At 42.3% G+C, this 25948-nt stretch overlaps 1 protein-coding gene across 13 annotated transcripts in view; it reads right to left on the reverse strand.

Moving 5' to 3' along the window:
• Positions 1 to 25948, reverse strand: part of cacna1g (calcium channel, voltage-dependent, T type, alpha 1G subunit) — a 365011-nt gene that overhangs the window by 259210 nt on the left and 79853 nt on the right. For all 13 annotated transcript variants that reach the window (XM_061908861.1, XM_061908854.1, XM_061908860.1 and 10 more), the window contains exons 4-8: positions 20037 to 20196; positions 13699 to 13993; positions 10838 to 10930; positions 9906 to 10749; positions 4874 to 5280 (exon numbers count right to left, since the gene is read on the reverse strand). In XM_061908861.1, the coding sequence (XP_061764845.1) occupies positions 4874 to 5280; positions 9906 to 10749; positions 10838 to 10930; positions 13699 to 13993; positions 20037 to 20196 (1799 nt within the window). The remainder of the gene's footprint in view (positions 1 to 4873; positions 5281 to 9905; positions 10750 to 10837; positions 10931 to 13698; positions 13994 to 20036; positions 20197 to 25948) is intronic.

Genomic DNA, 25948 nt, shown 5'->3' on the forward strand with positions numbered 1-25948 from the left:
CTAGCCACTTCGTTCAGCTCCTCCCGGGGGATCCCGAGGCGTTCCCAGGCCAGCCGGGAGACATAGTCTTTCCAACGTGTCCTGGGTCTTCCCCGTGGCCTCTTCCCGGATGGCAGAGCTTCTCACCCTATCTCTAAGAGAATCAGCACCTCTAAGTCCGAGTCCATGGTTTTTGCCCGGAAAAGGGTGGAGTGCCATCTCCGGGTTGGGGAGGCGATATTGCCCCAAGTTGAGGAGTCCAAGTACCTCGGAGTCTTGTTCACGAGTGAGGGAAGAGTTGATTGTGAGATCGACAGGCAGACCGGTGCGGCGTCTTCAGTAATGCGGATGCTGTATTGATCCGTTTTGGTGAAAAAGGAGCTGAGCCGGAACGCAAAGCTTTCAATTTACCGGTCGCTCTATGTTCCCATCCTCACCTATGGTCATGAGCTTTGGGTCATGACCGAAAGGACAAGATCACGGGTACAAGCGGACGAAATGAGTTTTCTCCGCTGGGTGGCTGGGCTCTCCCCCATACTTGCCAACCCTCCCTGATTTTCCGGGAGACTCCCGAAATTCAGCGCCTCACCCGAAAACCTCCGGGGACCAATTTTCTCCCGAAAATCTCCCGAAATTCAGGCGGAGCTGGAGGCCACGCCCCCTCCAGCTCCATGCGGACCTGACTCAGCAATGTTGTGACCCTCTTAAACAGGACAATACTGCCATCTACTGTACATAAAATAGAATAGAATGTACTTTATTGATCCCTGGGGGAAATTCAGCACCACAGTTTGCTCACGATAAACAATGATAATAATAAATAATATTATATATATATATATATATATATATATATATTTATATATATATATATATATATAAATATATATATATATATTATAAATATATTCTCCATATATTCAACATTAAAGTGCAGTGAAGGAACATATGCATTAGGGAGTTTGTTCAGAAGCCCACAGTAAAGAGATGTATTTTCATCACGTCGCCTGGTTATTGACTTCAACCCAATTTATTACACCGTCGACGAGCAAAATGAAGAAATACGCTTACAAGTTCCAAAACGAATGGAAACAAGAATTTCAGTTTATCCAGGAGAGTTCGAAGGGGAAGGGAAGGGGTATGTTGCCTGTACATTTTGTAGAACAGACTTCTCCATTGAACATGGTGGCCGAGCGGATATACTCAGTCACGAACGGTCAGCTAAGCACAAAGCGTTCACAGCGAAGCATCGTTCACAACCCAGTATTATGGCCCACCTCGCAAAATGGAGACCTGATGGTGTAACTTATGCTGAGACAAAGATGGCTATGCTGATAGCTGGAAGCAACATCCCGTTCTCCTTTGCGGATGTCTACAACAAATCCGTGAAGGATATGTTCCCGGATTCGGAGATCGCCTGCCAATACGCAAATGGCAGAACAAAGGTTACTCATATAGTGAAAGGTAAGTGTTGTTGTTGTTTTTTAGTAACCAGCAAACACAGTACAGTTAGTACAACAACTGTGTTTTTATTACTGTGTATTTGATATGTGCAGTCGGAAATTCAACTATTTATTTTATTTATATATATAATAAAATAAATATATATAGCTAGAATTCACTGAAAGTCAAGTATTTCATGCATATATGTATATATATATATATTTATATATATGAAATATATATGAAATATTCGAGTTGGTGAATTATACTCCTCCCCTCTTAAACACGCCCCCCTCCCCCAACCACGCTTCCGCCCCACCCCTGACCACCCTCCACCTCCTGAAATCGGAGGTCTCAAGGTTGGCAAGTATGCTCTCCCCTTAGAGATAGGGTGATAAAGGAAATGAAAGAACAAAAATAATATAATATGTATATAAATAAGTTATCTATATCAATCTCGAGAAGCACAAAGTTATCTGTATCGGCTTGGAAAAAAATATTGTGCATCCCTAGTTTGAATAATTTGGCTTTTAAATCATTCCAATAATCAAACACATACTTTACATCCATATTGTCAAACTTAGCTGTACAATTTTGTATCAAATTAAAATTATCTGGACAATATGCATCTAGAGTTGCACAAACAGTTTGAACTGCCACAATGCATGACATGGACATATCACGCAAGACCACAATGTAATATGCTATAGTCGACTTCAGCAAGCGGCAAACGATTAACCAGTGGTCAGGTTTTGATTTTTCACTGGATTATTGCAGTTTTCTAGCAACAGTTGTACGAAACACAGATGCAGTGTTGTGCATATGCCAACACTTACTCTAGGAAGCCTTAACAAGGAGTGTTTACTTTTTTTCTGCGGGAAAATAGTTTGAAATCTTCCCAAATCTTAGGTCAACATTCTAGTTTTTTTTTTTGTTTTTTTTTTACCAAGCATTTCTTTAAAATAAACAAAGTACACATTTTAGCATCCAGCAACATTTGAATTAGCATAGCACGTAATGTGAACTGACTAGAAACGTTAGCAATTAAGTTAGTGCTAAATATGAGTAGTTTCCTGGATGGCTGGCTACCAGACTCGCAGGAGACTTAAGTAGTTAATCAGGGGTTTCTCAGTAATGAGCGCAATACTATTCCTTTTATTGTGAGCCAGCATACCAAATGATTTTAAAAACATTACTTTAACGAACAATTACTCCATACTTTTTTTTTCCAGCTGTGGAGCATTAATCAGGACACAGCAAAGTATTCCCTTCTCTTCGTTAAACAGTAATTCCATAGGAACACAATCAAGCAAAAACTCTCAAGATGAAACTAGCTGGATCATACTTGGATAGTAAACAAAACAAAGCCTTGTAGTCATGAAAAACTGAAAAAAAAATGGAGATATGTCAGTCCTGCTTTTACTGCATGTCAATCGACTCACAATCAATTGTAGGTTTGGAAAGAGCAAAGGGATTCACTTCAACACAAAACAGCACACTCAGATAGACTGTGGTGAAAGGAATCCTGCGGCACGGTAGACTGAATAACAAGGAGGATGGAAGCAGTGGAGAAAATAAGTAATAAAATGAGACGGGGGGGGATAAGGGTAGGTACGGGTAGGAAAGGCAGAAGAAGAAAGTGGAAACTACAAGGCAAAAAAAACTGTAAGGTTGAGTGGAGAAAGCGCTATGACTTCCTGTGGTTGTGCTAAAGATGATGCCATCTGGATATGTTTATAAGCACTGGGTCAGGGACTGAAAGTAACCCAATAAAACCAAAACACGGTGGAATCTCCTTCCCTCATATAATACTTCTGCTGTTAAACTTCCTACAAACCATACATATCAAATACCGTTTGACAATTCATTTGGCAAGTTGCACCTTGTCAGAACATCAGTGATTGTCAATCTCATTGTTAAGTTAAAGTTAAAGTACCAATGATAGTCACACACACACTAGGTGTGGTGAAATATGTCCTCTGCATTTGACCCATTCCCTTGGTCACACCCTGGTAGGTGAGGGGAGCAGTGAGAAGCAGCGGTGGTGCCGCCCGAGAACATTTTTTGGTGATTAAACCCCCAATTCCAGCCCTAAACGGTGAGTGCCAAACAGGGAGGTAATGGGTCCCATTTTTATAGTCTTTGGTATGACTCTGCCATATAAGGCGAAGTTGGGAGAGTGGCCATGCCAGCAATCTGAGGGTTACTGGTTCAATTCCCACCTTCTACCATCCTAATCACGTCCGTGTGTTCACTTCATCCTTGCTCCTGATGGGTCCTGGTTAGCGCCGTGCATGGCAGCTAACCAATGTGTGAATGGGTGAATGTGGAAATAGTGTCAAAACGCTTTGAGTTCCTTAAAAAGGGTAGAAGAGCGCTATACAAGTACATACCAAAGACTATAAAAATGGGCCCCATTACCTCCCTGCTTGGCACTCAGCATTAAGGGTTGGATTTGGGGGTTAAATCACCAAAAATAATTCCCAGGCGCGGCACCGCTGCTGCTTACTGCTCCCCTCACCTTCCAGGGGGGATCAAGGGTGATGGGTCAAATGCAGAGAATAATTTCGCCACACGTAGTGTCTGTGTGACAATCATTGGTATTTTAACTTTAACTTTAACAACCATTTAGCATTTACCATTGTCTATCCTCTCGCATTCTTGGGCACACACAGACCGGGCTTTGGCATCATTACAGCTCTATCCCTTGTGCACGGATAGACTGCAACCAAAATGCTCTGCAAACATCCCTTTATTATACAACACCGATTACTGCATGTTGAGAGCTGCTCTGTTCATTAAATATAATCATTGCCGTTTGCTGTTTGTTTTCTGTCAGTCCGTATAGTTAGAAAAATAACTCAAAATATTACTGGCGGTTTGTCATGAAACTTTCAGGGAATTTTCCAAAATTGGATACGGAACAACTGATTCAATTTTGGGAATGCACGTTACCTTGCATTCCTGCTTATGTGTACGTGTGTCTAAGCCGGGATCCGAAACCTACTTGGTATCGGATCGATACCTATATTTGTGGTATTATCCAAAACTAATGTAAAGTATCCAAACAACAGAAGAATAAGTGAAGTGTGGATAGAACATTTTGAAACAGTAAATAAGCAGATACCACAATATTGGTATGGGGACAACCCTAGTATGTCAATAGTTGGGCCTTCCCCCATTTCTCTCTCTCATCTCCTCATACAAACGCATTCCCCCATTTTCTCTCCCACATGGCTGCAATTATGCTGGTGTAAATAAACAAGTCCAGAGAGAGACATCACAAATTCCAGTTGGGCTCGTGGGAGCAGTGCAGCTTACAAAATCACACAGAGAGACACAAACATACACATCAAATCTTTAACTTCAACTCATCAATCACGAGCTCAGTCATGGATAGCCACTTGTGTGGAAGGTGCAACCAAACAAATCATTAAGTTGACACACTCACCTGCTCGTGATACTCGATGCCCATGCTTAGCGTATTGATCAGGATGGCAATCATGATCCCTCGTCCGAAGTACTTGCTATCGACAATCTTCCTGAATGTGTCGCACACCAACCTCCAGAAGTGCACCACCTTTCCGGCTGTTTTACCCAGTCGGAAGGGTTTTTTCCTGGGCTGCCGGCTATCTCGCCTGTCTCTGCGACGCATGTCGTGGCTGAACTCATAGACGCCCTCGCTGTCGGAATCTCCGGGTGTCTCATTTCCCTCTGTACCGCCTTCGGACTCGTTGGCGAAGGCTTTTGCGCAGTAAGGGCAACTCTCAGGGTCCAATGTCAACATCGCCGTGTCCATGGCGCTGCTGGTGATGCTCAGGTCACGGGCCGACAGCTGGCAGGAGGGCTGGGCTGCAGCTGAGCGAGAGAGCTGAGTAAGTGACTGTGATTGTGATAAATAGCATGCATGAAGTGTTTAATATAAAATGTCTAAACAAATAAAGGCATCTATTGTGAAGAACAAGATTTGGGGATGCTCGCGTGTGTGTAAGAGCGAGCATGTTCAACAGTGACGGGCAGTGCGTGAGCCTCGTCTCCGCAGACCGTGCTCCGGCCTGGATGGCTGGCGGCCAGCGTTTCCACCGTCTGTATAACCTGAGCAGATCTGGCCTGACTTTTGCTGAGCACACTGCCTTTTAGAACTTGGCCACAAGCTGAAGACGTGTGTTGCCAGCTAGAACATGAAGAATTTAACATTTGACTGTAATTACGATGTTTCTCTCTCTCACGGAATGGGGGGAAAAATCTGGGTAATAGTTTAGTTTGATACTTGATCAAAACACATTTCTAACTGATTCTAATGGGTGATTGCATGAAAATGACTATTCTGTTTTGCTTCTGAAAAAAAAACAACAACTTTGTTGTCCTCATAATTTATAATGTCCAATTGTTATCTTCACCAAGCGGGAAAACCTGCATGTGAGAGGTATAGTTTTAAATACAATTGCTTTGTTAGTTTGTTTGCGGTATTGCACAAAAACTGAGAACAGATAGCCATTAAATTTTGTGAAGTAAAGAAGGAAGAAAAACACTTCACGACCTTGTTCACTTTAGTGGGAATAGGAATGCATTAATTCTTTATATTTTTTGCTTATGATTGAAGCATTACTCTCATCCGCAAAAATAGATCTCATCATCTAACGTTATTAGCTCACAATAGTACACCCAAAACCAGTGAAGTTGGCACGTTATGTAAATCGTAAATAAAAACAGAATACAATGATTTGCATTTAATTTTCAACCTATATTCAATTGAATAGACAGCAAAGACATCATACTTAATGTTCAAACTGGAAAACTTTATTTTTTGGCAAATATTAGTTCATTTGGAATGTGATGCCTGCAACATGTTTAAAAAAAGCTGGCACAATTGGCAAAAAAGACTAAGAAAGTTCAAGAATGTTTCTCAAACACTTGTTTGGAAAACCCCACAGGTGAACAGGCTAATTGGGAACAGGTGGGTGCCCCAATTGGGTATAAAAACAGCTTCCATGAAATGCTCAGTCATTCACAAATATGGGTGGGGCGAGTGTCACCACTTTGTGAACAAATGCCTGAGCAAATTGTTTAAGAAGAACATTTCTCAACCAGCTATTGCAAGGAATTTAGGGATTTCACCATCTACGGTCCGTGATCTCATCAAAAGGTTCAGAGAATCTGGAGAAATCACTGCACGTAAGCAACAAGGCTGAAAACAAAGATTGAATGCACGAAAGGATATCACCACATGGGCTCAGGAACACTTCAGAAAACCACTGTTAGTAACTACAGTTTGTCGCTACATCTGTATGTGCAACTCTACTATGCATAGCCAAAGCCATTTATCAACAACACCCAGAAACACTGCTGGCCTCACTGGGCCCAAGCTCATCTAAAATGGACTGATACTTAGTGTAAAAGTGTTCTGTGGTCTAACCATTCCACATTTCAAATTGTTTTTGGAAACTGTGGACGTTGTGTACTACGGACTAAAGAGGAAACGAACCATCCAGACTGTTATAGGCGCAAAGTTCTAAAGCCAGCATCTGTGGTGGTATGTGGGTGTATTAATGCCAAAGGCATGGGTAACTTACACATCTGTGAAAGCACCATTAATGCTGAAACGTAGATACAGGTTTTGGAGCAACACATATTGCCATCCATGCAACGTTATCATGGACGCCCCTGCTTATTTCAGCAAGACAATGCCAAGCCACGTGTTACAACAGCATGGCTTCATAGTAAAAGAGTGCGGGTACTAGACTGGCCTGCCTGTAGTCCACACCCGTCTCACATTGAAAATGTGTGTCACAATATGAAGCCTAAAATACCACAACAGAGACCCCGGATTGTGAAAAACCTAAGCTGTACATCAATCAAGAATGGGAAATCATTCCACCCGAAAAGCTTCAAAAATATATTTCCTCAATTCCCAAATGTTTACTTAGTGTTGTTAAAAGGAAAAGCCATGTAACACTGTGGTAAAAAATGCCCCTGTGCCAACTTGTTTGCAATGTGTTGCTGCCATTAATTTCTAAGATAATGATTATTTGCAAAAGAAAAAATGTTTTTCAGTTCGAACATTAAATATCTTGTCTTTGCAGTGTATTCAATTGAAAATAAGTATAAGTATTCCATTTTTTTTTTTTTACAAATTACACAATGTCTTGCTTTTGTCAAACTGAGCAATATACTTGTCGAAACGTCTATTTTCCGACATACGGTTAAACACAGAAAAAAAATAGGCAAACAAATGACGGCTGATAAGTACACTGCGAAAGAAAAAAGGGCTTTTGGTCCCTTTGGTTCAAGGTTGATATCAGTTCCTATTCTTTTGCCGATTCCCTCATGTTTTTAAAAATGTTTACTGGTGCTGTCAAAGTTAAAGAAAATGTCATTTTATGGCACTACCAAAATGCAACTGTGTTCCAGTGGATGTTGAGCCACTAGGGAGCTTTGTTTTGTCCTACTAATTTTGGCGGTCCTTGAACTCACCGTAGTAGTTTGGACTGTGACGCAAGAGTTTATTTACATGTGTAACCCTCTCCAACTCTGCCACAGAAAGACATGTTTTATGCCACTCCTTTTTTGTCTCATTTTGTCCACCAAACTTTTTATGCTGTGCGTGAATGCAGAAACATGAGCTTTGTTGATGTTATTGACTTGTTGGAGTGCTAATCAGGCATATTTGGTCAGTGCCAGACTGCAAGCTGTATGTACTTATTGCACCATTATGCCTCATGTGTAGGTATATTTAAGCTCATTTTATTTATTTTGCCTATGTCCTATGTGTATTTAATTTACATTTGCATGTCTCATGACGTATTATCTGTGTGCAATATTGACTATATTTGTGATAGTTGTTTGTGTGCCATGTTGTTCCAGACCACAGCAAACGTTACCCAGTTTGCAACGAGTGTAATAAATCCTTTAGAAGAAGACAGCCTGACATTTCCTTTAATTTGGACACACATCTATACATTTGGCTATTCTAAGACAGTAATTTACAGGAGTTATCTCACCCTCTGAGACACTTACATCATGTGTTGCCTTCATTATAAGATTTGTATAAGGCTTTTAATTTCTTGCGGCTCCAGACAGATTTGTTTTTTGTATTTTTGATCCAATATGGCTCTTTCAACGTTTTTGGTTGCCGACCCCTGCATTAGGGGGAATAATTATCAGAAATTGACTAAAGAAAGGGTGCATTGAATGGCAAGTCCAGATCCAACAACAACAAAGCTATTTCCATGGCTGTGATCAGCTGCTCGCCGATGAAGAGAGAACCCCTCCACCTCGACAAAGGCTAACCACAACAGGTGTCGTACCAGATTTGTTATCCCAGACAGAAAATGTGTATCCCTGGCAGCTTCACTTATGTGTTTAGAGACTAGTTTTGCACGATAATGTGGATTTGTACGATCATGCTGTGATTGTCAAAGATGTTAGGTAATGTAATCCGTGATGTTTCTACTCTAATAAATGTTACTATATTAATTGGGGATTAATTACAGAGTGGGGACATTTTCTGACAGGCTTAAAAATGTGAATATTTCTCTATAATATATTCTGGTGGATAGTCCTTAATTACAAAATGTTTAGCAGGCTAGTCGATTAGGAACATTAGCAGTATGTTCAAAATAGAGAAGCTTAAAACACGAGCCACATGCACATGGACAACATTAATTCAATGAAAGAAAAAAATCTGATTATAACATACTTTTTTTTGCATCACAACTTAATTTGGAATACTTTACTTTGACATGCACAGAACCTGACATACTGTAAATTGTAAACTGTGTTATTATTTGCGCTATGGCACCATCTTTTGGACGAGTTTGCTCACTGCGGATGTTGAACTCCCAATCTACCAATCTCAGGGCGGACGAGTTAACTAAAGTGGGTAAGGTTGATTTTTGCCTCATTCCTGTGACAATTCTGTGTGTGATTGAAACATTAAAGATTGGGACTATCCGGGACTAGCTGCAGTGTGCTCAATCAACCACTACATAGCATATGTGAGCAGAATATTCTGTATCATCTCCTTCTCTAATGGACTTCTAAGGTTAGCAGTGCACTTCACGCATTCTTCACTCATGCTTAAAGTGTAAGATTAGACACACATACAACTTTGCGTAATTAAGTGACAGATAAATGTTTGATCGGTATCAAATATTATAACATTTGACAATGGAGCTGAGATGGGCTCCAGCACCCCCCGCAACTCCAAAAGAGACAAGTGGTAGGAAATGGATGGCTGGATGGATGGTCCTAATTTTGATGTAACCATAATTTTGCTTTTGCAAAAAACAGGCAAGGAGTTGTGTTGATGTTAACAAGACTTTAACACATGTAGACACAAATGGAACAATTTTTCACAGATGCGACCCGTTTGGCTCTCAATTTTCTGAATAACACAGTGGCCACCGACTGGATGAGTTGGTTGACTGATACAGGTACGGAGTTCCACCATATACATTTAATAGTGAACGGCAATGATTTACCTGAGGGGTTGAGAGTGTCCACCAAGCTCTGCCGCCTTCTCCCATGGTTTATTGGTGGGACGTTGAGGCTGATATTTGTTAGAGTGCTGGTTGCGACACTTCCTCGTCTGGACTCAGCTAGAGCTCTGGCCTGCAAGGTGGGGTAATTCTTAGGCCCAGGGGCAGCAAAAGGCACAGAGTTCCTCTTCATTGCCCTTGAAGAGGAAGCTGGTGTCAAAGAGAACTGGCCCTGGGTTTGCCATAGGTTTGTAGTTGAGGGTGTACAGCAACGTGTTTCTTGATGGAATACGCCAAGAGTTGAGTGTGAATCACCAAATCCCGCCAGGTTTGTGTCAGACAAGGCAGTTGTTGCCGAAGGTAGTGGCACAGCTAAAGAGACCGCACCTCCATTATTGTTATGAGAAGACGCCTCAATATCTCTACCTTCAAGACACCGGATATTAGCTTTCACACTGCCGTTGCCAAGATGATAGTGGTAGTGAGGGTGCACCATGTGTTGAACTGAAAAGGATCCCTGCTTGGAAGATTTCCTCCTTCTCCTCTGGCTTTGCCGTTGCTGGGGTTCTACTGGAGGCGGAGAGGCGGCAATGTTGATCCCTGCACGACGAGCTAGGAACCTGCAGATGTGGGCCACCTCCCTTGCCCCCTTGCGGATGATGTGAACAAGGTACTTGAGCAGCTCGTCATAGCAGGACCCCGGCTCGGAGAGGGAAGCCAAGGTGCTGGCACTAGACATGAAGCGCACTCTCTGCTCCTTCATCAGCTGGCTCTCTCTCTGCTTTGTTTCAGAGAACTGAGTGGCAATGACAACCAGGCATAGGTTGATCATGAAGAATGAGCCGATCTAAGAACAGGGAAGAATTGTTATCCGAGCAGTCGTGACAAGTAGATGAAAGGAGAAACTTGTGCAATCATCAGGATGTAGCACTTACGATAATGAGTAGGATGAAGTAGATGAAGTTGTAGAAGGAGTGAGCATCCATCACGAAATACATGATATCCACCCAGCCCTCCAGAGTGATCACCTTAAGGAGGCAAACAGTAAAAATACTTCGGACAATGCAAGACAACATTCACTAAGTAATTAGAGAGTCACACAAGAAATAGGAAACACAAAGACAAAAAACACTCCTTCTCGTAATTTCGGATTAGCGAGACCCTACCTTGCTTACCTAATTTAGGTCGCACTCTAGAAATATTACTTGTTGATCACAGATCTGACATACTGGAGTTGATTATCATTGGACTTTAAACTAAGAGTTACTGTAATTTCTGGACTAAAAGCGGTTACTTTTTTCCTACGCTTTGAAGCCAGCGGTTTGGACTATGCTGCAGCAAGTTCACAAACTTCACTGCAGCCTCATCACATCAAACCGTTTGAACTGCCGAACGGGTCAAAGCGGACAAATGACATTGTTCACAATAAATCAAATTCACTCAAACAATAAATTAATCATTTACACTCCCCTCAACCACCAAAATACACACGACGCCACCCCAAAGTCAAAGGAAATCGACCCGTCGATCATAAAATGAAACAGCCGTCACTAACAGATCCTTGAAATGCTAGACCATCGCATGCCGAAGAAGATGGCATAAACCCAGAGGTGACCCACATCGAGACGAAAGTGAAAGAAAAAACGAGGCCCAGAGAATGCCGGACAAAGTTCCCTCAACACCGACATCGAAAAATATGACACCCAGATTACTTTTCTGGTAGACTTCTATGTGCCATGCTACATGCAAAGAGTTTTCCTAAATTTGTGAATGAACACAAGCACCTGCAGAAATATTCCATGTTTCAATGTGTGCACTTGCAGCTTTTAGACGTCTGTAAATTGTATGTACAAAATAAAAATATGTCCAAAGTTAAGTGGGTGCGGCTTATTTTTAGGTACCCTCTATAGTCCGAAAATTTCTGTAGCATAAATATGCAGTAGCTAAAATCCAGTATAATGTCCAATTTACCATTCTGATTAACAGTGGCATATATTAGCTGTGAGGCGTAGTTTAAAACGTTTTGAAGAACCATGAATATGGTGTAGTAAAGAGTCTTGTGTTTATTGAAAACAAAACAACAAAAACAAACATATTTCATGTCCTGCAAGCTGTATTGTATTTGAAAAAAATACATTCCATACTAAATGTAACCAATATTTTTGGTCAACTAAACAACTAAACTATTATCTCAAATGAAGGGATTCAATTAAAAATGTTCCAAACAAAAATTAATTAGCCTGAGTTTTAAAGCTTTTGGGGCATACCAAGTACCATCAAAAAATGTTAGAGGTTTATATTAGTCCTGAATTTGGAGTACAGCATCCATCCATCCATTTTCTACCACTTGTCCCTTTTGGGGTCACCGGGGGTGCTGTAACCTATCTCAGCTGCATTTGGGCAGAAGGCGTTTTACACCTTGGACAAGTCCCCACCTCATCACAGGGCCAACACAGATAGACAGAAAACATTCACACTCTACGGCCAATTTAGTGTTGCCAATCAACCTATCCCCAGGTGCATGTCTTTGGAAGTGGGAGGAAGCCGGAGTACCCAGAGGTAACCCACGCTTTCACGGGGAGAACATGCAAACTCCACACAGAAACATCCGGAGTCCCGGAATTGAATCCAGGACTGCTCAGGACCTTCGTATTGTGAGGCACATGCACTAACCCCTGTACCGCCGTGCTGCCCGCTTGAACTGCCACAGCACTACTTGGGAATATAACTCTTCCAATCCAGACGGTGTCACGCTCGAGGAATGGGCATCAGCAACTGGCTTACAACTCCCCTATGATTCAGCATACCTACTGTAAATGCATTAAATACGTAAGTTCTTAAATGTACATACAGTGGGACTTCTATTTATGATCCCTTTTATTAACATTTCGGTTCGACAGCCTTTAGATCGAGCCAAATATGCCTTTGTGTACGAACCAACGTGTCATTAAAATTATTTTGTGTGCTGCTGGCAGGCATTTTGTGCTTGCTCGTGTTGAAGCAAGATTTTAACTGTGATGAGAACAGACTTTTGCAGGAAAAGACGGCGAAGCGCACTAAATTCACAGCGGAGGAGAAGACTACCTCTCGTTCAGTGCACACAGGCACACATGAGAAATTTGCTTCAACATAAAAACTTTTCCATTTACGGACCCTGTTGAGGAACCAAATACGTAAATCAAGGTTCCACAAACTATGTTGCGCTCTCACGTATTCAGATCAGTAATTGGCTTATTTAAACTCGTTAATGGTTGATCTGTTCCCAATATATTTATCTTGTAAAGTCTAAATATCATTAACCTAACATAAAATAAAATGTAACCATCACAATCACTGCTTGGAGAAAAGGTTTCAAACCCAGAACTTTTGTGCTGTGAGGCAATGAGGCTAATCACTCAACCGATGGGATGGCCCTCTAAAAATCTAACAAATCCCACAGTTTTTTCTCACATGTTCCACCACACACAGGCAAACTTTAGTTACAGTCAAACCAAAGGGAGACTTAATCCCCAATCTGCCTTTTGTCCTCCATGACACTCCCAGCCTGAAATAATAATATGAAAACAGACAAAAGCTTTGCAGATGATGTGGAGATAGCTACCAAATGGTGTGGAAAATTGAAACTGTATGATTATGCGGCGGGTGTGACGTGTAAGGCCATATATCTGTGATACAACAGCAGCTGCAGGGCAATTAGCATCCATTTTGTCACTTCTTTGTTTCCTTCTGGTTTGCTATCGTGCACAAATGATGTTTAAGCAATTAATATATAGACTATTATTGCAAGCAGCCTTACCTGAAAAATGGCAATCCAGGCATAGCAGATGTTGTCAAAGTTGATGGCCCCTTTGAAGGGGTTAACCAGACCCGCAGAGCAGTTGGTGTAGTACTGGTTCCAGTTGACACATGTGGTGTTATCGGTACTGTTGTACGAGTACAAGTCAAGATTGCATTGCAGGCCTGCCTCGTCATAGAGCTTGGGCACTGAGCCGCAGTCCCTCATGCCGTTCTCTCGGGGCTGAGAGCAGATGAAAGGGTTCTCATCGTCATTTTCAGTGTGGTAGTATTTCTCAAGCTCGGCAGACAGAGGACTGGAGAGAAATTAGAGGAAATTACATTTATTAGTGGTTTATAGGTTTCCTAAGAGAATACATTGCATATGTTTACATTTTTAATCTTGGTTAAACGTCTCGGATGATTTATGAACGATTGGATGGTGTCCAATACTAAGTTTGAACAGATGATTCAATAAAAATCACACCAAATATAGCTTCAAAGTAACACTGGAGGTCATTTGTCTGTTTAAAAAGTTTCAAAAGTGAGTGTAGTCTTGCAATATACAAACTTGACTGTCTGACAACTGAAAAATGTTCCTTGGTTGATTTTACCCAAGTCTTTTTTGCAAAACAGTGTCTTGCTGTTATGTAATGTTACTCCCAAATTCCAATTGATCCAAACATGAGTCACCTCTGTAGAAAACACCTGCACAATCTCACAGGTTCCATTTGCCAACAAATCCCTTTTCTCCTGGTAAATTCAAATAAGGTGGCCATAAATTACAAATGCTACTTAGTGCTGTACAATGGAGTAAATGTTTAACCACTTCACGGAGAACATGTAATTTGCACACGCGTCCCAACTATGTTGAACTGGGCTTGTATTTGTTTTGGTTTGCTGTAATGGTTTTGAAATTATATTTACAGTAGGAAGGGGCTTTATATGGCCCCATTCTATGTGGTTTATCTGACGCATGAAATGTGACAAATTTGGGGCTTGCACTATCCACTTTAGCGGCCAGGTGGTAGTGGAGTGTTGAATATCTTATTTGTTTTGTGGCAATTCCACCTTTGATTACAGCATTAGTCGCTATGGAGAGTGGCACTTTCCATTATTTTTAGCAGAGTGCATCGCAAAATGATTAACCCTCCACCCCCGTCTTCCCCACACACGAGATCCACCCAGGAATGAAGACATATAAATCTCTTCCCTACTGTATACTACAAGCAGGGATCTCATACTTGTTTTCATTGCCGCTTGTAACAGTGAATATATTAGAATATACATGTATACTCCCCTCATGACATAATTACAATATTAACTACGCATTTCATTATTTCACTTTATTGATAAATTGGTTTGAAAGTATAAGTCAAGTTGACAAGAAAATATTAGGTATTTATCTTTCACAACAAAAAAAAAATTTGGATATGTTGTTGCGTAATCAGATAATAATTAAGTTTAGAATTGCAGGACCTGAGTGAGTGCAATTTGTCCGTCATGTCCTCATGTGTAATGTCATTTATTTTTCGGACTATAAGGTGGAACATTGTTGGACTATCCCAAATGGCCTCTTGATAAGTGCAATGATACTGGACTGTGAAAAAGAATAATGTGCAATAACTTGTCACCTTACATCTCTTTCACTATATATATATATATATATATATATATACACCTTACACCTCTGTCACTATATATATATATATATATATATATATATATATATATATATATATATATATATATATATATATATATATATATATATATAGTGACAGATATATATATATATATATATATAGTGACAGAGGTGTAAGGTATATATATATATATATATATATATATATATATGTATATATATATATATATATATATATATATGTATATATATATATATATATATATATATATATATATATATATATATATTTGTGTGTGTATAAATATGTGTATGTGTATGTATGTATGAATGTATATGTATGTTTACATATGTATATGTATGTATATATGCATATGTATGAATATATGCATGCATGTGGATATATACATATATATAAATATAGATCTTATTTTTGATCTTTTTACTATTTATATTACTATATTATTGTGTATGCACCTTAGTTGTTCTGCTCCAATGTTGTTGTTCTTTGAACCTGTTCCCTGTAATAATGACAATAAAACTCTATTCTATTCTCAATGTCAATCAATCAATCAATGTTTACTTAAATAGCCCTTAATCACAAGTGTCTCAAAGGGCCGCACAAGCCACAACGACATCCTCGGCTCAGATCCCACTTCAGGGCAAGAAAAAACTCAACCCAATGGGACAACAATGAGAAACCTTGGAGGGCACCATAGATGTGGGGACCCCCGCCCTGGGCGACCAGTGCAATGGACGTCGAGTGGATCTAGCATAATATTGTGAGAGTCCGGTCCATAGTGGATTTAACATAAGAGTCCAGTTCTATTTTAGTATTACATTTGTCTCAGACAAAACGAAAAGATCAAATACACTTATCACTCCTCTCTGAGCTGCTACCTTACCGTGGTAGAGGAGTTTGCGTGTCCCAATGATCCTAGGAGCTATGTTGTCTGGGGGGTTTCATGCCCCCTGGTAGGGTCTCCCAAGACAAACAGGTCCTAGGTGAGTGATCAGACAAAGAGCAGCTCAAAGACTTCTATGGAATTACAACTAAATGGACTCAGATTTCCCTTGCCCGGACGCGGGTCACCGGGGCCCCGCTCTGGAGCCAGGCCTGGAGTTGGGGCGCGATGGCGAGCGCCTGGTGGCCGGGCCTGTCCCCATGGGGCCCGGTCGGGCACAGCCCGAAGAGGCAACGTGGGTCATCCCTCCAATGGGCTCACCACTCATGGGAGGGGCCATAGAGGTCGGGTGCATTGTGAGCTGGGCGGCGGCCGAAGACAGAGGACTTGGCGGTCCGATCCTCGGCTACAGAAGCTAGCTCTTGGGACGTTGAACGTCAGCTCACTGGGGGGGAAGGAGCCAGAGCTAGTGCGCGAGGTAGAGAAGTTCCGGCTGGATATAGTCGGACTCACCTCGACGCACAGCAAGGGATCTGGAACCAGTTTTCTCGAGAGGGACTGGACTCTCTTCCACTCTGGCGTTGCCGGCAGTGAGAGACGACGGGCTGGGGTGGCAATTCTCGTTGCCCCCCGGCTCAAAGCCTGCACGTTGGAGTTCAACCCGGTGGACGAGAGGGTAGCTTCCCCCCGCCTTCGGGTGGGGGGGACGGGTCCTGACTGTTGTTTGTGCTTACGCACCAAACAGCAGTTCAGAGTACCCACCCTTTTTGGGTACACTCGAGGGAGTACTGGAAAGTGCTCCCCCGGGTGATTCCCTTGTCCTACTGGGGGATTTCAACGCTCATGTTGGCAACGACAGTGAAACCTGGAGAGGCGTGATTGGGAAGAATGGCCGCCCGGATCTAAACCCGAGTGGTGTTTTGTTATTGGACTTTTGTGCTCGTCACGGATTGTCCATAACAAACACCATGTTCAAACATAAGGGTGTCCATATGTGCACTTGGCATCAGGACACCCTAGGCCGCAGTTCCATGATCGACTTTGTAGTTGTGTCATCGGATTTGCGGCCTCATGTTTTGGACACTCGGGTGAAGACAGGGGCGGAGCTTTCTACTGATCACCACCTGGTGGTGAGTTGGCTGCGATGGTGGGGGAGGATGCCGGACAGACCCGGCAGGCCCAAGCGCATTGTGAGGGTCTGCTGGGAACGTCTGGCAGAGTCTCCTGTCAGAGAGAGTTTAAATTCCCACCTCCGGAAGAACTTTGAACATGTCACGAGGGAGGTGCGGGACATTGAGTCCGAGTGGACCATGTTTCGAACCTCTATTGTCGAGGCGGCTGATTGGAGCTGTGGCCGCAAGGTTGTTGGTGCCTGTCGTGGCGGTAATCCCAGAACCCGTTGGTGGACACCAGCAGTGAGGGATGCCGTCAAGCTGAAGAAGGAGTCCTATCGGGTTCTTTTGGCTCATAGGACTCCGGAGGCAGTGGACGGGTATCGACGGGCCAAGCGGTGTGCAGCTTTAGCGGTCGCGGAGGCAAAATCTCGGACATGGAAAGAGTTCGGGGAAGTCATGGAAAACGACTTCCGGACGGCTTCGAAGTGATTCTGGACCACCATACGCCGCCTCAGGAAGGGGAAGCAGTGCACTATCTACACCGTGTATGGTGCGGATGGTGTTCTGCTGATTTCGACTGCGGATGTTGTGGATCGGTGGAGGGAATACTTCGAAGACCTCCTCAATCCCACCAACACGTCTTCCTCTGAGGAAGCGGTGCCTGGGGAATTTGTGGTGGGCTCTCCTATTTCTGGGTCTGAGGTTGCTGAGGTAAAACTCCTCGGCGGCAAGGCCCCAGGGGTAGATGAGATCCGCCTGGAGTTCCTTAAGGCTCTGGATGCTGTGGGGCTGTCTTGGTTGACAAGACTCTGCAGCATTGCGTGGACATCGGGGGCGGTACCTCTGGTTTGGCAGACCGGGGTGGTGGTCCCTCTCTTTAAGAAGGGGGACCGGAGGGTGTGTTCCAACTATCGTGGGATCACACTCCTCAGCCTTCCCGGTAAGGTTTATTCAGGTGTACTGGAGAGGAGGCTACGCCGGATAGTCGAACCTCGGATTCAGGAGGAACAGTGTGGTTTTCGTCCTGGTCGTGGAACTGGGGACCAGCTCTATACTCTCGGCAGGGTTCTTGAGGGTGCATGGGAGTTTGCCCAACCAGTCTACATGTGCTTTGTGGACTTGGAGAAGGCATTCGACCGTGTCCCTTGGGAAGGGTGGCACTGGGAGCAGGTGGGTAAAGTGTCTTGCCCAAGGACACAACGGCAGTGACTAGGATGGTGCAAGTGGGGATCCAACCTGCAACCCTCAAGTTGCTGACACGGCCGCTCTACCAACCAAGCTATACCGCCCCAACAAAAGTCCCTTTACAGTATTGTAGTTTACATACTGTAGCTTTATGCACTCTGAAAATTAGTAACCCAATAAAAACTGACCCTTGATCCAGGAAATATGACTAGACCAATCTAACACCGGCTCTCTTTATTATTACTTCTTTTTCTATCATTTATGATAAATGTTAACCTTATTGCATAAACGTCATGACCTGGTTCAGGTTGTATAGCAGGGTCCCCAAACTACGGCCTGTGGGCCGGATCTCGAACGCTGGTGGCTGGCGGGCCCAAGTAAAATGTTTCAGATTTTTTTTTATAAAAAAAAAAAAAATTGTAATCTGTCCTGTCTAATCACATTGTTTAAAAATGCATTTTACAATCAATGACGTGATATCATATATATATATATATATATATATATATATATATATATATATATATATATATATATATATATATATATATATATATATATATACATATATATATATATATATATATATATATATATATATATATATATATATATATATATATATATATATATATATACATGCATATATATATATATATATATATATATATATATATATATATATATATATATATATATATAGAGATATATATATATATATATATATGTATGTATATGTATATATATAAATGTTAACCTTATTGCATATATATATATATATATATATATATGTATATATATATATATATATATATATATATATATATATATATATATATATATATATATATATATATATATATATATATATATATATATATATATATATATATATATATATACAAACAGCCCGGCCCCCGGCCAAATTATTTTAACCCAATGCGGACCCCTGTTGTATAGGGTCAATTTCCCCCCTACGTTCCCCCTTAACACTTCCCTTAACCAAATAGGCCTCTTTGCCAACTCATTAGAGTTGTATTAGCCCTTTTAAAAAAAGGATAATGACCACAGTAATCCAGTAACGTTATACACATGTAATCACACGGAATGCAGTCAACAGGATTAATATGGTGAACGTCGGTAAGGCTTTAAATGGGTCACAAACAATGTATCATTAACATTTATTGGGTTTTGTGATGCCTAATTTTAACAATTAAAAATAACTTGTTAATTATTTGAAATATGTCAGTAACTGCAGTGATTAAGCTTTAATGAAGGAGGATGATATAAAATGCCTTCCGTCGGTTATTTCCTTTTATTTTCTCTTACAAGTAATATTTACCTAATTTGTTTGTATAAAAATCCCAGTATTCGGGTATTTATTCATTTTTAAATATTTACAAAATCCCTTAAAACCAGATAGTAAAATAAATAAATCAAAATTGTGCTTAAAAGCAACTAAGCTTTCCAAAGGTCAACCGTCTTCGATATGGAGTAGAGAAGTACTCACAAAGAGAAGTTATCCTCCACAAAGCAGCGATTTCTGAGCAGGCCGGCCCACAGCTGGACTCCCACGATGCCAAATATGAAGAAGACAAAGAAGCAAAGCAGCAGCACATTGCCCAGCATGGGCAGAGTGTCCAGCAGCAGGGTTACCAGGATACGCATACCTGAGAGGAGACACAAGGACAAAGGTAAAGTAAAAGGGAAGGTTGTAGATTATTTATTTTTACTACAAATATTTTAGCTTTAAACATGTTTTTTTTCCCACTAATGGGTACAGAGTGGGCTTCAAGGTGGCAGAGGGGTTAGTGCGTCTGCCTCACAATACGAAGGTCCTGAGTAGTCCTGGGTTCAATCCCGGGCTCGGGATCGTTCTGAGTGGAGTTTGCATGTTCTCCCCCTGACTGCGTGGGTTCCCTCCGGGTACTCCGGCTTCCTCCCGCCTCCAAAGACATGCACCTGGGGATAGGTTGATTGGCAACGCTAAATGGTCCCTAGTGTGTGAATCTGAGTGTGAATGTTTTCTGTCTATCTGTGTTGGCCCTGCGATGACGTGGCGACTTGTCCAGGGGGTACCCCGCCTTCCGCCTGATTGCAGCTGAGATAGGCACCAGCGCCCCCCGCGACCCCAAAGAGAATAAGCGGTAGGAAAAGGATGGAGGGATGGATGGGTACAGTGTTTTTTTTTTTCATTTTTTTTTTCATTTTAAGACAGAATCTGATACAGACAAACTGTGACAATTAAAGCTTTTAGTTGTGTGCAGCAAAGGGCATACATGAGAATCCTATCTGGGCTGTGCTTTAAATAAAACATCTGCAGACACTGTAAAAACAAAAGAATGCGAAAAGTTTCTTGCACTTTAAGCACACCTTTTATCACCATTGTCACATCAAACTGCATGAGGATTTATTTTTTCCAGTACACAGTAAACCGTTACTATTGAATAAAGTGCATGGAGGAAAAGGAATACAAAAAAAAAGAGCAGGTACAAAAGGATGGGTGAATAAGTGTCAATTTATGGAGGACCTCACATCTTAGTCTTTCACAATCCCTTCTGCTTACAAACGCAAACACCAACCAGCGATTTTGCTGAGCTTTTAAAGATCTGCTTGGCCACGCCTGACTTAGTTCTTTTTTTTTTCACATGAAGCCAATTGTTTGGCTGGTTAAGCACAGCACACTTCCACTTGTCTAACATAACTGGAAGAGTTGTGTGTGAATATAGATATATATAAATATATCCATAGATAGATATATATATATATATATATATATATATATATATATATATATATATATATATATATATATATATATATATATATATATATATATATATATATATATATACATATATATATATATATATATATATATATATTTACATACATACGTACATATATGTATATATATGTATATATATATATATATATATATTCACACATGTATATATATATATATATATATATATATATATACACATATATACACATATATATATATTTATACACACATATATACGGTATATATATATACACACATATATATATATTTATACACACATATATACTGTATATATATGTACATATATATACATATATATATATATACACATATATATATATATATATATATATATATATATATATATATATATATATATATATATATATATATATATATATATATATATATATACACACACACACACACACACACACACACACACACACACACACACACACACACACACACACACACACACACACACACACATATATATTGTGGAGTCTCACTCAAGCACTGCCTGACAAGTAAGCACCTCACAGGGGAGGAGCCATGGCATGGAGGCAGAGTGGGACACAGAGGACAACGCCCCAACCTTGGTCGCATCATCGAGGGGCGGTACATTCCCCTGTACCTTCTCAATCAGCCTGAAGTGCCACCAGCTGTGCGACCAGGTGGGGCTAGCTACAAACAGTTCTTAACTCTGCCTCATTCAGGTCCGGCTCTCCTCTGTGTCAAGGCAGGTGCATCAGGCGGTAAGTGAGACCACCACTATTTCCCCAATAATGACATTATCCACCATCCTTGTCACTGCCATTGTGTCCTTGGGCAAGACACCCAGTGCTACCCACACTAGTTTAAATGCAACTTAGATATTGGGTTTCACTATGTAAAAGCGCTTTGAGTCACTAGAGAAAAGCGTTATAAAACAGAGTTAAATTATTAGGGATATGTTTCTGATATTTTTTTTTCTCTTGTTTTAGGAAATTAACTACAACGAATAAAAAAGTGTGCTGTGTGCAGGATTGAGAGCCCCGAATGGGAGATATTTATGTTGTTAATGGACACTTTAAGTTGATTATTCCACACCCTGCCCTTCCTACAAAGACTTGTGCAATAAATGCCTTTTCCGGCTTTTTGCAAACACCCTCCTGTGTCTTGGTGAGAATCCGGGTACCACATATGGTGGAGAATGCGGGCATTCAGATTCACGTCAACCTCTAATGATGTCACACACCGAAGCCATATGTGCGTTGTTAAAAAGCCAAGCTGAACTTCGAGGTGCAATACAAGAGTTAGTAAACAAAATTGCTAAAGATGTGGCTATTACACGGGCACCCTCTGTGGTCCTAACTAAACTATCGGGAGAGGATGATGTGGAAGCTTACTTGGAGTTGTTCGAGCCCACTGCAGCCCGGGAGAAGTGGCCGGCAGAATAATGGGGATCCATACTGGCACCTTTCCTCACTGGAGAAGCACAACGTGTGTGCAGCAACCTGGCATTGACGGATGCTCGAGACTTCAGGAGACTAAAGAAAGCCATTATAGCCAGCCAAGGGTGCAGTCTGCCTGCCACGGCCCAACGATATCACAATTGGACCTTCCAGCCCACCCAGCCTCCACGTCAGCAGGTAGCCGCACTGCTCCGCATAACACACAGCTGGCTAACGAGCGAAGGCAACCCCTTCTCCATAGACCGACTAGTGATAGACCGCTGTATCAGAGTCTTGCAGCCTGATGCCCGAAAATATGCCGCACAAGTGAGCCCTACAACTGTGGAGCAGTTGGTGGACTTATTAAAGAACCACCAAGTGAGCCTGGAAATGCTGAGAACCACCGGGCAAGAGAGGCTCAACCGCGACCGCCGAAGACCGCCGCCACTGCCTCCGCCAGCGCTGTCCTCACCCCAACATTGGGGCGCTGACCCTGAGAGGCCCAGTCGGCCCACACAGCGGAAATGTTACGTGTGTGGACAGCATGACCACATGTCTTGGGCGTGCCCGGAACGTGACCGTGATGTCTCCGTGTCCACAGCTCCCAGCTCGGATGCAGGCAAACTATGCCTCCACATGGGGAGTGGACGAGGACAACATGCCAGCCTTCCAGTAAAGATCGGGGGGACCAATGCACATGCGTTGCTGGACAGTAGGAGTGCTGTGACCTTGGTACACGCTGACTTGGCCGGACCCATCAGCAAAGACACCATTCCAGTGACGTGCGTACATGGAGATGTCCGCCAGTATCCGGTGAGCCACATTCGCATTCAGACACCCCGAGGTGAGGCGCTGGTACCAGCTGGAGTGGTGCCAAACCTGCCTGTTCCACTACTTATTGGGACCGACTGGTACTCTTTGGCAGTTACTGGACCCCGAGCTACTTCCCAGGTGCCATTCCACAGCATCGGCGCCGCCATCACAATGGAAAAAAAATACAAGACCGCTTGCGGCCCGACCCGCGTTTAGGCCCTCATCATAGGCCCCACTGAGTGATAGCTCAGCTGAAGGGGAGCAACGGGAGAGCAGAAAAGAGAAGACAGAAGAAGAAGGGGACCCCTTTGTGGAGTTCCCTGTGCCAGAAGAGAGCAGCAACCCTAAAACGGGCGATTTTGCCACGGCCCAGTGGAATGACCAGAACCTCAGCTGGGCCCGTCAGCAAGTTGTGGAAATTGACGGACAGAAATGTGAAGGGGTGAGTGCACTTAATTCACCGTATTTTTTAATAAAAAACGGCCTTCTCTATAGAGGGGTGTTAACCCAGGGCGGGGACATAATTGAGCAACGGCTGGTGCCTAAGTCTCATATCTCCCGAGTGCTTTATCTTGCCCATACTCATCAGCTGGGAGTTCACCATGGTGTACAAAAGACATATGACCGCGTAATAAACCGCTTCTATTGGCCCGGTGTGAAACGAGCCATAAAAGACTTCTGCGGGGGGTGTCCCGAATGTCAAAAGACTGCACCTAGACCTACGTATCGAAACCCCATGGTACCGCTCCCCATCATCGGCACCCCGTTCTCACGTCTGGCAATGGACAACGTTTGACCACTCCCGAAGTCAGCCAGAGGACATTGCTACATACTGGTAATAGTAGACTATGCCACCCGATATCCTGAGGCTGTACCATTACACACAGCCTCAGCCAAAGCAATAGCACACAAACTGTTTATGATGTTTAGCCGAATGGGGATCGCAAATGACATTTTAACGGACCAGGGCACATGTTTTATGTCACAAGTGCTAACCATGCTGTACAAATGGCTGAATGTAAAACGCATACGCACCTCTCTGTATATCACCCTCAGACAGATGGCCTGGTGGAACGTTTCAACTGCACGCTGAAAAAGATGCTAAAAAAAGTAGTCGACGAAGACAGGAAAGACTGGAATCACCTCATTCCATATGTCCGTTTTGCCATCAGAGAGGTGCCCCAGGCGTCCACTGGCTTCTCACCCTTTGAGCTAGTTTATGGCCGACGTCCCCGAGGCGTGTTGGACATTGCGAAAGAGACCTGGGAGAACCAACCTTCGCCATACCGCAGTGTGATCGACCATGTTGCCCAACTACAAAATCTGGCCAATGGTAAGAGAACATATGGAAAAAGCCCAAAGAGAACAGGCAAGAACATATAACTACAAGGTAAACCAGCCAGGCCGGCGGAAAGGCCACCAAATTTTCAATGTAAATATTCTGAAAAAATGGCATGCGGCAGAGCCGTTGCCATCTGCTGCATTTTTAACTGCACACTCTCCCCAGACCACTCTCCCGGTACCTATAGGAAAGGACCTCCCCCCGTCACAAGTGGCCGTGCGCAACCCTAGGGTCCCTGGTTCAATCCCCACCAACCTCGTCACATCTGTTGTGTCCTGAGCAAGACACTTCACCCTTGCTCCTGATAGGTGCTGGTTAGCGCCTTGCATGGCAGCTCCCTCCATCAGTGTGTGAATGGGTAAATGTGGAAGTAGTGTCAAAGTGCTTTGAGTACCTTGAAGGTAGAAAAGCGCTATACAAGTGCAACCCATTCATCATTGGGTTTCACTATGTAAAGCGCTTTGAGTCACTAGAGAAAAGCGCTATATAAATATAATTCACTTCAGATTCACATTTATTTATTTATTTATTTATAAAGGCAGGGGGTGAAGGAACTTCTGGGACGGAACCAGGACCACCTCTCGGAACTGCCAGGAAGGACCCAGGCGATCAATAAATAAATGCCCCTTCCGGCTTTTTGCAAACACCCTCCTGTGTCTAGGTGAAAATCCGGGTACCACAATATAAATATATATATAGGTAGGACGGATTGTTGCTTTCGATAAATAGCTTCTAGTTAGCCTTGTGGACGTGCTATCACTGATTGTGTGAGCTTCAATGTATCAAACATGTTTTACATTTGGGAAGTCACATTTGGCAAACAAAACGACTCTGCGGGCCAAATTTGGCCCAAGGTCCCCGCTTCGGGCACCTCTGGCCTAGTATGAGTACACCCTTTGTGACTTGGTTTGGGGTTAAAGGTTACAATGAGTCAAACTGACTAATGCCACACGAAAATAAACTGCATAAATCATAAATACAATGTGCTGAAAAAGAAGCCTACACAAATGTCATAATATAGTAGTCCGAATGTTATCTATGTT

Source organism: Nerophis ophidion, linkage group LG08 (assembly GCF_033978795.1).
Source record: "Nerophis ophidion isolate RoL-2023_Sa linkage group LG08, RoL_Noph_v1.0, whole genome shotgun sequence".
Classification (NCBI taxonomy): domain Eukaryota; kingdom Metazoa; phylum Chordata; class Actinopteri; order Syngnathiformes; family Syngnathidae; genus Nerophis; species Nerophis ophidion.